The 13369-nt window shown below is 42.2% G+C and overlaps 1 protein-coding gene across 3 annotated transcripts in view; it reads left to right on the forward strand.

Moving 5' to 3' along the window:
• Positions 1–6308, forward strand: part of PLCB1 (phospholipase C beta 1) — a 359203-nt gene extending 352895 nt beyond the window's left edge. For all 3 annotated transcript variants that reach the window (XM_072331035.1, XM_072331034.1, XM_072331036.1), the window contains one exon: positions 3025–6308. Coding sequence is in view for 2 of the 3 variants with exons in the window: in XM_072331034.1 (XP_072187135.1) it covers positions 3025–3255 (231 nt within the window). In the remaining variant the exon portion in view is untranslated. The remainder of the gene's footprint in view (positions 1–3024) is intronic.
• The last annotated feature ends 7061 nt before the right edge of the window (positions 6309–13369 follow it).

The raw sequence follows: 13369 nt of genomic DNA on the forward strand, positions 1-13369 counted from the left end.
GAACACTCAACTTAGGGGGGATTATTCACTGGATGCACTTTAGAATGTGAATATTAGGCAGATCTGCTATCTTAACATGCTTATGGTTGCACCAGGATCAGAAAAGTTTCAGTTCCTGAGGGATTTCAGGTATTTCTATTGCTCTTGAACCTAATTAAGCAAGTCAGGATTCTGAAGGAAGTTGGGAGCCAAGTCATTTTCTCTGATCTTTCATTTTACATACTTCTTTCTAAACCAGAGGTCACCAACTTCTACAAATTCAGTACTTCAGTACACTGGGAGAGGTGGTAGTGGGATGGGAGATGGAGCAGCCCTTCATCCTCATCCCTATCTCCTGCTCAGATGCTGTTGTAGAAAGAATGTCATGTCCTCATATGAAGTTTTGTCTTACAGTCCTCTAAAGGCTTTCCCACAACTCCCAGATTAAAAGAATAATAATAATTGTGTGTCTGTCACTGCAGGAACTTAACTGGGTAACATTTTTGTTAGGGACAGTTCTTGGACGCTGCTGCAAATTTGCAGTGGCAGCCGAGAGGCCACAGCAAATGCTCCTGCAAAGGGACAGACAATGGCATTTCACATGCATGGTGCACAGTATGCTCAGAGCTCTCCAGCAGACCTGCGTCTTTTGCCTCTGCTATCACTGCTGTTTCAGGTGAACCTAAGGAATGGTCTCCCCCACTTGGCTTCAGTGTTCTGACTGTGATTGTGCCTCTTGGGTAGTTGACAAAAATAAAAAGGAGGACTCTTCTTCCTTCCCCTTGCTGCTTTTTATTTTTTGAGCAGTGCAGATATCCAATGGTGAACTGCAACCCAAGGTGTGATTCCACCATGATGGCAGGCCTTTGCCCTAGAACATAATCTGTGCTATGTACATTGCAGGCTGGGTGTGCAGTGTAGCCCACACGAGTGCCACGCTGCAGTCATGATGAGTAGAGGTCAGCACAGATGTAACCTCTTTGTGTTTGAGAAGCCCACTGGGCAGCAGGAATATCTTACTTGTGCTCTGCAGCAAGAGCCAGTCAGCAGAAAGGCCTCATGGCATCCAAAGGGCCCATACTGAGAGTGGCTGTGTTTGTGTTTATTTCTGGCAGTGTAGCTCCCAGATGTTCCTGTGGATTCCAGCAGTCCTTGGGCTGCAGGGCCCAGGCAGTGAGCTGGTCAGTGAGGGGTGAACGGCATCATTTGTGGGTTTTTTCTGGCCAACCATGCTATACAATGTTTCCTGTCTCTCGGATAATATATTATCACAATGGAGACAAAAGGAGTATCCCCTCAGAATGTCTAGGCATTCAGTCAGAAAACAAGTGAGAATTCAGTGGAAGATTAATATCACATGAAAGAAGGGTGCTACGGTACTGACTGTATATCAGTTCATACAAATGTGTGTTTTAGCAACATGGTGTATTTAATGCAATCATTTGTGCCTTGGGCTTGGTGTTTGTCTGCAGCGTGACGTTGAGGTGGAAATGGAGGCAGGAAGATTTCCAGAAACTGGGCAGGGAATGAGGCTTAGAAGGACTGACAGGAAAAGGCTGTGTCTTAAATCTTCAGGAAGAAAAGTTGCAAAATGTGTCTAATGTAGAACTAGACCAGGTGAGCTGAGGACGTTGATTTGCACAACAGGAGAAAGAAGAAGAGGCCTTAAAGAAAAAAAAGAAAGTCAGAAATGCAGGATGAAAACCAGGACAGAAGCACAGGGAGTGGGAAAGGAATGGCTCAGAGGGAGGTATAGTGGCAGTCACGTGCTGTGGACAGGACAAGGATGCTAAGAGTAGAGTAGGTCCTGAGGTTTGAGTGAAAATGTGTCTTAGCTGGTGAGAGCTGTCACAGTTGGGTGAAAGAAACTTGAAACTAGATTGCCTAGATTTAAGCATAGAACTGAAGGATCAGAACTCATAGTGTCTTCATACCTTCCTGAAAAAATACAGTTCAGAATACAATTGACTAAGAAACTATTGCAAAACTGCTGCAGCTACAGTTAGCAGAATCTGACTCCCTCTTTTTGTGAAGGTAGGTGGGTGGATGGATGGATGGATGGATGGATGGATGGATGGATGGATGGATGGATGGATGGATGGATGGATGACAGACAAATGGGTGGATGGACAGACAGATGGACAGAGTGCTCGCAGGATTTGGCTTTGGAACTCACCCCGTTTGCTTCCTGCCCTGCTCAGATTGGTCATGATGAAAAAATTGGCTTTGTCTTCAGTTGAAACGTCCATACATACTAATGTTTTCTAAAGAATGGATTGCACAGATCCTTATATGGGCCCTAAAAACAAAGGCTATTTGAGTAAATACTGGGAAAGGGCCCACAGCTTCCTGAAGACTGATAGCCAGATTTCTTTCTGCATGCCTGTTGCATCCTGTTGATGATATGACACTTTTTCCCCAGTTATGTCCAAAACACATACTGCATTAATCAGATAACGTAACTTTCCATGATCTAACCCTAAAAAACATAATTTAATGATTCCCACCCCCCCTCCCAACTCTTTTTGACAACTGAGCTTTTCCTTATGTTTTCTCCAGCCATTTTCAAACTCTTGCCAAGAAATTTGGCACAAGTTCTTATATTGTTCTCTGAGCAATATCTGTGGCGTGATTAATGTGTGATTTGCTACCTGATGCTTAATTAAGGCCTTAATCTATCAAAGGTGTATCCACAATCTTTCATGCTCTTGAGTAAGAAATCCTGTGAAGGCCAGTGGGACTGTGGACACAAATACAGATAAACTATGAGTATCTTAAGGATCTGAGTAGCCCAACACGGTACCCAAAGCCAGCCTTATGCACAAGGGACCGCGTTTTCCTCCAGCTTTGCAATGACTGCATGGTAAATAATGGGCATATCATATGTGGGCTGCTAATATGAAAAAGAAAGAAGTGTGTTTGTGAATCAGGCGAAAGTGAGTTACTAACTTCCCTCCTCACCCCTCATGTGGTACTTTCCCCACACTGTATCTGTTGTCAACCGTATTAGATATAAATGAAGACAACTTCTTTGTTTTGTTATAGTTGCAGGTGGAACTTGATCAGGAATATCAAGACAAATTCAAAAGACTGCCTTTGGAAATTCTGGAGTTTGTACAGGAAGCCATGAAAGGGAAAATCAGTGAAGATGGAGACCACAGTTCTGCCCCCTCTTCTCTGGCATCTGACAGTGGGAAATCAAATCATAAACCTCTGCAAAGTGAAGAGGAATTGGAAGAAGATAATTCGGAAAAAGTATTTGATACTACTTTTTAACTGCCCAAGCACCGACTGGGGCACCAGGGCACAGCGCTCCCCAACTACTCGGCTCTGCTTTCCTAATGTGAGCTGCAACTGAAGCACTTCGGAAGGCAGGAGGAATCTGTATTAAAGTGCACATTTCCCAAAAGGAACGTTTTATAAAAGAATTGCGCAAAGGTCTTCATTCCCATTCTTCAGCTTATTATTATGCTAAAGCGTAGTGCAGTTGTAATGGGAAAATTAATATGTTCACCATCCTCTCTCTCTCTTTTTTGTTAGTTTTCTTTTGGCCAGTTTTCAATGGGTAATTTTCTGGCCACGTTCACTGTTAAGAATGTTTAATGAAGACCGGTATATTGAAAAGAGGCAAATGTGTGCAGACTTCCTTTTGAAGTGCCAGTGCAAAGTGCTCCAAACTAATAGAGATCCTAGAGAATATTATAAAACAGTACTTACTTATATTTGTTTCCTACCTTATAACTGCACCTTGACAACTGTACCATCACTTTACATTTGCACTGAAACATTTAATCCTTTTTAGCTTTGCAAGCACTGGTGGCTTGCTGTCTTAATATTATGTTTATCACGGGGACAGAAATATAATTGCTGCTGAAAACTCTTGGAACTGTGGAGAAGAGAGAGAAAGAGAAGAAATTTGCCTGGAGATTGTTGGTATTTGTGTACGTCCGTGTTTGTAACAATGTGTGAGTGCATATATGTTGGTATATATATATATATGTGCCCACACGTCTGTCTATATGCACACGTGGCATGTTTATATTTGAAGTCGATGTGGTTTCTTGGTGAAATGAAAAGTTTCAGGGATACGTGTATAGAGAATCTTTATGAAAGCTGACATCTGGGTTGTGCTGATATAAAATAGTCATTAAATCATAATGTTCTTTTTGTGGTGTTAGTGTTGTAAATCAAAGTAGTTTTAGAATATAAATTTGATATATATTTTGCAGACTTAAAAGTATTGATTTTAAGTATCATATTTTAAGCTTACCGAATTTGATAGGATTATAAAATGTTTAGGACTACAGTATTTGAAACTGAACAGAATCTTCCATTATTTTTAAGACCGAGGTTCGGTTTTACTAAGGTCTGGAATTTAAAAGGCAAGATATAAAAACCTGGCCATTGATATTTAAAAGTATATATATTAATCCATTTAAGTGACTAAAATAAGAACAATCAAAGTTTATGTACTGTATGATATGCATGAGAGAAGTAACAGCACATTTTCAGAAATTTATATCAAACGACAAAGAGACTTGATGGAAGTCAGGATACGCAAGAAGGTAAAGAAACGCTGTTCTCTGGCATCCCGTATTAACAGATATAGGAATTATACAACATTACAGATGGATTCTTGTTTGCGTCCGAGCCATTGCATGATGCTGAAGGCTCTTCCCTTGGGTGTGATGGCAAAAAACACAGATTTGCATAGAGAGGCTCTATCCTGCCAACTCACATCCACAGCTGACACTGCATGCCGCTGGGCTCAGTGGAACTTGTTTGGGTTAATAATGTTCATACACGTGCTTGCAAGATCGGGGCCTTACTTTGTTCTCAGCAGTGGAGAAAGAAGTCAGTTGCATAGGGAGGCTTTTTAATACACCATAACAACAAAGTTGCTTTTCTTCCTTTCCCTCAGGATTTTAGTACTTTAAAATCACGTATTTCATTTGAATTTAAGCAATAAAATCCAAATCGAGGTTAAGATTTCAGTTAAGGAATTGTGTATATATTTAAGTTCGAATCACGGAAGACAAACAGTATTTTGATATTTCTTTGAACTTGAGAGGAAAAAATTGCACAGCGTGGAGGTTGTATTTTGGAGTAAGACTGCCTTGATTTACAGTGATGAAAGCAGTGAGCATAAAACTCAAAAAATCTGGCTTCCATCTTAATACTAGGAAAGGGGAATCCTCTGTAAATCTTTATTTTGCACTTTGAAAATGTTAATCATCTATGGAAAATGAAGAGTCAATATGTAATGCTGCGTTTTGTAAAGTGAAAATGACATATTGTTTAAATTATTAGAAGTATAAACTGATAGCGGTGTCGGCAATAGAACCTAAGACTGTCGCGTTACAGAACTCGCTGTACAGTGCAGGCATTTAGGTAAAGCCTTCGCTCCTTTGAATCTCAGTGGTACACCCCCATGGACTTCAGCGGAGCCAGGGTCTCACCAGTCTTTGAAGAAACTTGGGCAGATATCAATTAATCTGTTATTTATATTTCAAAACACAACAAAACTAATTCCGGTTGGGTTAAGTACACTATCAACTGTAGTCATTTTACAGTACGTTTGTATCGGACCATTTACTGTACTCACATTTTTTTATATCTGTACAGTGCCACTTTCTGCAGGTGTAAGGTAGTGCGTAACACTGTACATCTCGCGTCGTTCAAACGATTTCAGTGAAACAGGCATCATTTAATATTGGTATTACTTGAACTAGAGTAAGATAACGAAAAAGGGTCTTTATGATGTGCAAGTCTTGTGCCTTTTATGTATTTGCCTTGTTCCGTGTTGAATGTGTGGAAATGCTGTATTGTGGATTTTCTGCTGTATAGAATAGAGCTGTCTGTATTAAACTAGGTCGTGCACTTCAGATATCTTTACACTACTGAAAATAGCTTGGTTTTGGCAGTATAAACAGAATTTTGAAAATTCTAATGACAGCCAGACATTTTAGACTTAACATGTTCATAATTACGTTAATTAATGCTCATGTATTAGCTAAACAGTCACTGAAAGATAACTAAAGGGACATCGTTGCTTGCCTTTCTTTGAAATCAGTGTTGCTCTTGTACATTGTATTAGTAGTGTCTGTAATTGATTAGTCCTCCTTGATGATTTGCTTTCAAAGTAGGATGAAATATTTCAGTTAACATGTACATACTTTTTTGGTTCTTCAATCTATGATTGTTTCAGAGGCATAATTCACATTTTTGTAAAAATTCTATGCAATTTTGTGGCATGATGTTTCTTCCACTTGTAATTTTATGTGCTTACATTACAGATCCAAAGGACAAATAAAAATTTCTTAACACGAGGTGGTTGTTTTCTCTGTTCATTGACTCTCAAGTGGCAGCTGGCTCCGGAAACCTTCCTGACCTCAAAGACCTCACGCCAAGCCCTTTGCTCCCAAGAAGGGCAGTGGCACAAGGCACCAATGAATTCCCCCCACGGGCTCTTTTGTTCACAAAAATAAGAACAAGAAGCTGCATGTGAGGGTCTCCTCTGCCCCCCCCCAGGGAAAATGTGCATTTGCTGCTGTTCTGAAAAATCAAAACAGGAAGAGCACATGGCAGCTCGTGAACCCGTAAGAATATCTAATGTTTTACACAACAAGCTGTTGTGGAAGAACAGTCGCATAGTTTTCAGTCATACCTGTAAAATACCTCGACGTATTAGAGCTGCCTTAGTTCTTTCTGCTTCCCCAGCTATTCTGCTAATCATCTATGCAATTATATATGTGCTGTGAATTGTACCTGTGCGGAGGCCTTCCACTGAGAGCACCAGAAAATGAAACTGTTCCTTTGGCTTTTGACTTTCCCCATTTAATTTACAATGTAAAAGATTATCTCTGGGAGAAGAGATAAGCAGGTATATTAATCCAGTGTACTAAGGGATATACCTATTAAAATAAATAGTCCCCAAGGCAGTGGGACTCAAATTGCTTACTAGAAAAGATCTGGGGAAATGGGGTTTGAAGAGAGCAATGGACATGGCACTGTGTGAAAGCAGAAAGGAAAAGAGGAATAGAGATAAATGTTGAGACCAGGAATTTGACAGAGAGAGCAAGCAGGAAAGAAATAGAGGGGAAAGACAGCCAAAGAAAAGGAAAATGGATTTATTTCCTTCTCAGAGAAGGAACAGTGAAGTGTGAAACCATTAAGAGCAGGGTTTGCCAAGGTTCCATCATAACAGGAGGCAAGAGGGAGGCAGTTGGGAACTCAGTGCAGATGAACAGGGCTGAGAAGCAGCAAGGCAGAAAGACTTACAGGAGCACTTGGGGTGAGACCCTGAGAGGAGGGCAAACAGCAGCAGTGAGCACTGGAGGATCTGAAGGCTGTGGGAAGGATTGTGAAATAACCCCTTGCTCCTGAGAGGGCTCAGGCAAGCCGAGCAGATGTCCCCATTATTTGGGGTACTTTGGAGACTTATTTGGCTGCTAAGGAAGAAGGGCAACAAGCTTGGATGTGTGGAAGAGTTATTTGGAAGCCACCCAAGGGACAGCGGTGTCACAGAGGCCAGGCAGCAGGGGCAGAGCTGTGTACTCTTGTGCATCTGTAGACTCCAGGCAAAACAAGACTGGTGGGTTGCTGGAGCTCTACAAATGCTCCTGGCAGTGCCAGAAGAAAACCAGTCCCAACACAGCAGCAGAAAATCTGTTACTACCAGCTAGGGAAGGTGACTCAAGACTTGGCTTTGTCTTCAAAGTGAATGTTTTAATGACTAACTCCAGTGCCTAGTTCCAGGCTGAGTATTTGATCCTCTGCTCCAAGAGCCTTAAATTGCTTCTTTCACAGTTACGTTGCTTCCGGGCAAGGGCTGGAAGATGCTCAAAAGTAACTGAATTTGGGGTGAGGGTACATTGGGGGTCATTGCTGAGCAGTATGGGGAGTTTAGAGCAGGATGAAGGACTGTACAATCATGCCTCCTAAAAGATGGGTGTGCTCTCAGCCCCTGGGAAGTCATTTCAGGGTAAGCAACTGTACCTTTGAAAGAAATGAATGGAAATTTAAAGACACAAAGGCTATCATAGCCTCAGACTTCAGGAGAGATCCAAGCATGAGAGCTACACAAATCAAAGCCTTGTCAGAAACACTGACGCTGCTGAAGCCACCAAGATTCAGCTGCAAACATCAGGTCAGCATTTCTTAACGACTGATTAGCTTCAATGTCCACAAGTAGATTGTTCAGGTTTCCATTCAAACACTTCTCCAATAAGTACATCATTCAAGATCTTAACTCTAAATCTGATCTTCATATCTGACATGAAAGAACCAGATAGTGTTAATTTGCAAACAGACCAATCCCCTCCCAGATTTAACACTAATCATTCATAAACAACACCTGAATGCCAGGCCACCTCTTTTCTGTGACCCTGCTATTTCCCAGAGATCCCACCACCCTGTCCAGTTCTTCCCAGAAGCAGAATATCCCTAAATATGCACAACAGGATTTACTTGGACATCTGTACAATCAATAGGTGTACAGAGGTTAGACTTATACAGAAGTTTGGTTTAGTAAGATTATCACAATAGAAAAACAATTAATAATAAATGAAAATGATTGCTGATGTTGGGGGTTCACAGTAAAACTCCATAAAAAGCGACTTCTAGATAAAGATCCTGCCTCAGTGGTAGTCATCCCTTAAATGGGGTCTAGGAGAGGTGCAGCCAGGCTGCACCCCTTCCAGTAGCACAGCTGAATTACCTTCACCTGTGCTCCCACAGCTGACTCATTGCTTGCCTCAGGTGGTCAATCAGAAGTTCAGGCCATGATTAACAGTTCCCATACAGACATAATTAGGGTTAGTTTTGCCTCACACAGGGTCCTGCCTTATTTTTCTCTTCTTCAAGGGCTCAGTAAGAGAATGATACTGCCCAAACAAAACAAATATAAACAAACAAAACTAATAATAATATTAACCACCCAGCAAAAGGGTCAGAGTAGGACATTAAAGGTGAGTGCAAGAAGCAGCTGGTAACGATCGCTGTATGGTGACTGCTGAGTCACAGCCTGAACCACTGATTGAGCACCTGGCAAAGGACTCGGACAGACACAGGTGAAGGCAATTCAGTTGTGTGACCATAAGGGCTGGAGCCTGGCTGCACCTCTCTTAGACCCCATTTAAGGGCTGACTGCCACTGGGGAAGGATCTTTTGCTGGAGATCTTTTCTTGGAGCTTTTTTCCTTTGTCCCTGGGATCTTCTGATATGGGTAAGTGATCTTCTGTTCTTTTATAGTACTCTTCAATTACACTGGTCTTTCTGTTATTGCGTCTTTGTAACGCTATTCTTATTGTGTTGATCTGTTCTATTGCTACCATCAGTTACAAAGTGAAGGAAGCTCACTGAAGAAATGCATTCTGGGTTTAAGAAAAGTGTCTGAAAGGGGAGTCTTTTTGTTGATACATACTAATAATACAGTCTGCAGGGGGAAAGACTTGATCTGTGTTGCTTTTTACAATGCGGTTTTGTAGTGGAGATGCTAAATCAGGGCATGAACTGGTGATTGAGCCCCTGGTAGGAAGGCAGAGCTACCTCAGGGGAGCTCAGAGAGAGGCAAGCAATGTTCCTGAGTGATGAGAAGGGAGAGAGCCTAGGTTGGACTTTACTTGAGGGTTAGCAGCAGAGGCAAGGGGCTCTCATTAGAGAGCGTGCCTGAGGTCTTCTAAAGGTAAGTAGCTCGTTGCCTTTATTTTTGTGGCTGTTGAATTTGAGCAAATTCTCACTTGCTGTAGCCTGAGGCCTTGCTACTCTGTTTTCATTGCTGTACTTCCCATTTCATTATAAATTGTTGTCCTTTTTTTTCTAAATGTGCACTTCTTGAGGTGTGTTTCTTGAATTGTTTGGGATTAGTATCATGGGAGTAGCATATACATGCTATGAAAGGAGAATCTCAGGAAACAAAGCAAGATCTAAGTGTTCTGCTCACAAACAGCAGTAAAACTAGAGGTTATTGCCTATTGTGTAACTGAAACAGTTCTAAATGCTTGAGTTTCTGTGGGATGGTAGGCTAAAAAGCACTGTGGGTGAGCATGTTGTGCCTTATGTGAAGGGCCATTCAGACTGCCTTTCCTTGGAAGAGGTTAACTAGGACAGATAGAAGGGCTTTTATGTAGCACTGGAGGGGCCAAGTTCTAATTAGAAATGAACCAAAACTAACCTGACAACTGTAAAGAGATTCAGAACTTACTACCGTACCACTGGTGTAAGCCTAGCTACTGAGCAGAGAGCTTTAATTGCTGAGAGCTAGAATGTAATCAGCATTTCCAAACTGCAGTGGGTAACTAGTGTGTCCAAACACGTAGATGTAGCCTCTGTAACAGAGACTGAATCTCTTAAAAAGGAATGAAAACTTCTGTTCTAGTCTTAGGTGTCACTTCCAATTTAATTTGTGTGGCTACATTTGTCTGCTCTCCTAAAGGCAGCAGAGAACTGCAAGCGGAGCCAGTGACTTGATTTCAGCCAGGTGAGAGAGAAAAGCTGTGAAATACTTTGTCCAAATCTTGTATCAGGATTTTCAGGAAGGTTCTGGTATGTTGTGATCTAGAAGTTGAGCTTTCACAGGACAATCACTAGAAGCTGCTGATCTCTGAAGTCCCTTGGGAAAGCATAGTGAGAGCTGACAGGTGGGAACTGTAAGGAAGCAAGTTAGAAGTGAGGTACAGTACTTTTTTTTTCTTTCTGTATAAACTCTCCAGAGGTCATTAATCATAAGTACTAAAAGTAGATGTAGATGATGAGCTGCAGAGGACATGTTGTGTAACTTGCATCGAGCAGTCCATGCAGGTGCAGCAGAGAGGGGGGCAATGGCTGCCATGTGTGATCTGATCCAACTATCTTTCTTTGGAATTGAGGTCCATAAATTTTATCACAGTGATTTTCTTCTCTTGAAGGGCTTCTTTCCCCCACAGCAGCGCACGTCATGTAAGGTGCTGTGACACCTCTGTGAAGGCTTTGTGATATCCTCTTAATTGCCAGTGTTTATAGCATAATCATAGTGGTTGAGCAATATGGGATGTCTCTCAATAACCTGGCTCTCTCCAAGGACATAAATCAAAACTGAGGTAGCCCAGACACTCTCTCCAATAAATGCAATACATCAACCCAAGTGCCCTCGGAGCTCACCACCTACCAGGTGTAGCTGATGAACTCCAGCTGGAGGCAGAACCATGAAGTTTGTGTCTGAGTGCAGCCTGGTGGCCTTGGGGAAACAGCTGGGGACAGAGCCCATGTGAGGAGGTGGCAGTGCTCAGTGCATGCCACAGTTTCAATGCGAGGGTACAGCAGTCTCAGCAGAGAGCTCCTTTCCACCAACTTTATTTTCTATGTAGGTGAAAAGTCTCTACTGATGCAAGGTGTCTCCTAGAAGAAGGAAAAAGCCTCTTTACCTTTGATGAACTTTCCCTTTAATGAATAAACACTGCTCCATACTTCTACTTTCCTGCCCTGAAGTGCTCCTGCTAATCTTTAAGCACCACCTTTGCTGCCTTCAGTGCCTGTAGGGTTGTGATTTGCTGTCAATTAATGACTGCAGGGGAGAGACCACAGATACCTCCACACAGAATCTTCCTTCTACAGTGCACAGAGCAGTAAATACCCAGACAGCTACTGTGGAAAATCCCTTCCATAGGGCAGGAGAGTGTATTCCCTGTATATACTCTTTGCTGTTGGCACTGAGAGCATAGTGGTGTTGTGGTCAGCACAATTCTACATGTGGCAGTAGGCCCAAATCTGGGATAATTTTGGTTTGTTGTCTCTATTCTGGACAAATGCTGCTTCAGGAGCAGGGCCCTGGTTCATTCAGCACAGTGACTTCTGCCATACAGCTGGGGGGGTGAAGGGAACGTACGTGGTATCTCTGATGGAATGTAGAAATGCACTTCTTGGATGTGTTCACATGGTTTTTGGGGAGGTGAAAATGAATGTTCTTGATTCTTTCTTGCATGAAATCTCTTATTGCACTGTGTAGGTGCAATGAGTATCTTGCTTAAAGAATGATGACCATGTCCTGATGGCACCCTGCTATCTTCATGATATTAACAAAACAATTACTTGGTTTTCCCTGAAGAAATTCAGCTTGAGGTATGCACACATTCTGCCTTTGTGCTGAAGTTATTTTGTTAAAAGTGATGGTCTTCTGTTTCCATAATTTAAAACCATATCAGGCTTAACAAATCCCCGTTCTGTCATTCTGGTGACAGATCAGGGAGTGATGATAACTTTCTTGTGTCAAAGTAACTAATGAGAATGAAATTATCTGTCTCTCTGTGGAAATGCTGCTATTCTCAGCTCCTGCTGGGATGCTGCTGTTTCCCACTGGCAGCTGAAGTGCAGACCCTGGCAGTGCTGCAGGCCCTGTGATAGAGGAGCCAGACAGTGTCTGTTGGCCCAGAGGGGCTGGGGTTCAGGGATAGGTGTTGGTAAATGTTGCAGATACTGGTGGAAATCTCAGAATTTAACTGCACCTGCTTTGCTGGGGTAATCTTAGAGCTGAGGTGGTAGTATCTTGCCTTGTGGAGTTAATAGAGCCAAGTCTGATTTATTTTTTTTCCTGTGTTCCAATCACTTACAAGCACTGGGGTAATCAGTGCTGTACGATTGACTATACATAGCACTATCTTAAAAATAGTTGTATTAAAAACAGCATGGGAACTGCAAATCACATGGAAAGGAGCAGGTCTTTCACACAACCTGATCCCTCTAGCAGGTTCCTGCCCTACTCCTCAGCCCTATTTTAGTTTTGAAAATCATTTCAATCCCTTTAGCACTAACTGGTGATCTGCAGCAGCTTCAGCAGAAACTCATTATGGTTGGGGCAAGGAAAATGCACCCCCGGCTTCAACTGCTGTGTTGGTACATGCATTCTCTGGTTGCTTTACATCTCTGGCTGCTTTGCATCTCAGTCCTAAACTTGTAAAGTCCATTTGGTGCTTGCTCTAATGCATCTGTAGTTCTGATGGGGAATGTAGGTCCCACTTACTGCACTTTTACTCAATTTCTGAGTGCTTTGGAACATCTCTAGAAGTGAAGAACTGTCTTTATAAGATGATGCTTATAACTGCTTGTTCCAGACAAGGATTTATTTGCTGTGTCTTAAAAGTTATACTTCTAGAGGATGATGTAGGCATGTAATCCAACTGCAGATGGAGGGGAATTACCCTCTACTGCCTCCTCCTCTCCCATACCTCCCCTCTCGCCATGGGGATTTTGTACCTCTGGCTTCTCTGTTTGGGGCTGAGGTGAAGCCTGTCTGTATAACTGTGGCAGTGCTGCCTCTACCACCAATACTCCATCTGCTAACACATTGCACAGACTTCTATACCAACCAGGTGCTAATAATGAATTTTAGCCTATTTGTAATTTAGAGTGTGTAGTG

The sequence above is a fragment of the Excalfactoria chinensis genome, chromosome 3 (assembly GCF_039878825.1).
Source record: "Excalfactoria chinensis isolate bCotChi1 chromosome 3, bCotChi1.hap2, whole genome shotgun sequence".
Lineage (NCBI taxonomy): Eukaryota > Metazoa > Chordata > Aves > Galliformes > Phasianidae > Excalfactoria > Excalfactoria chinensis.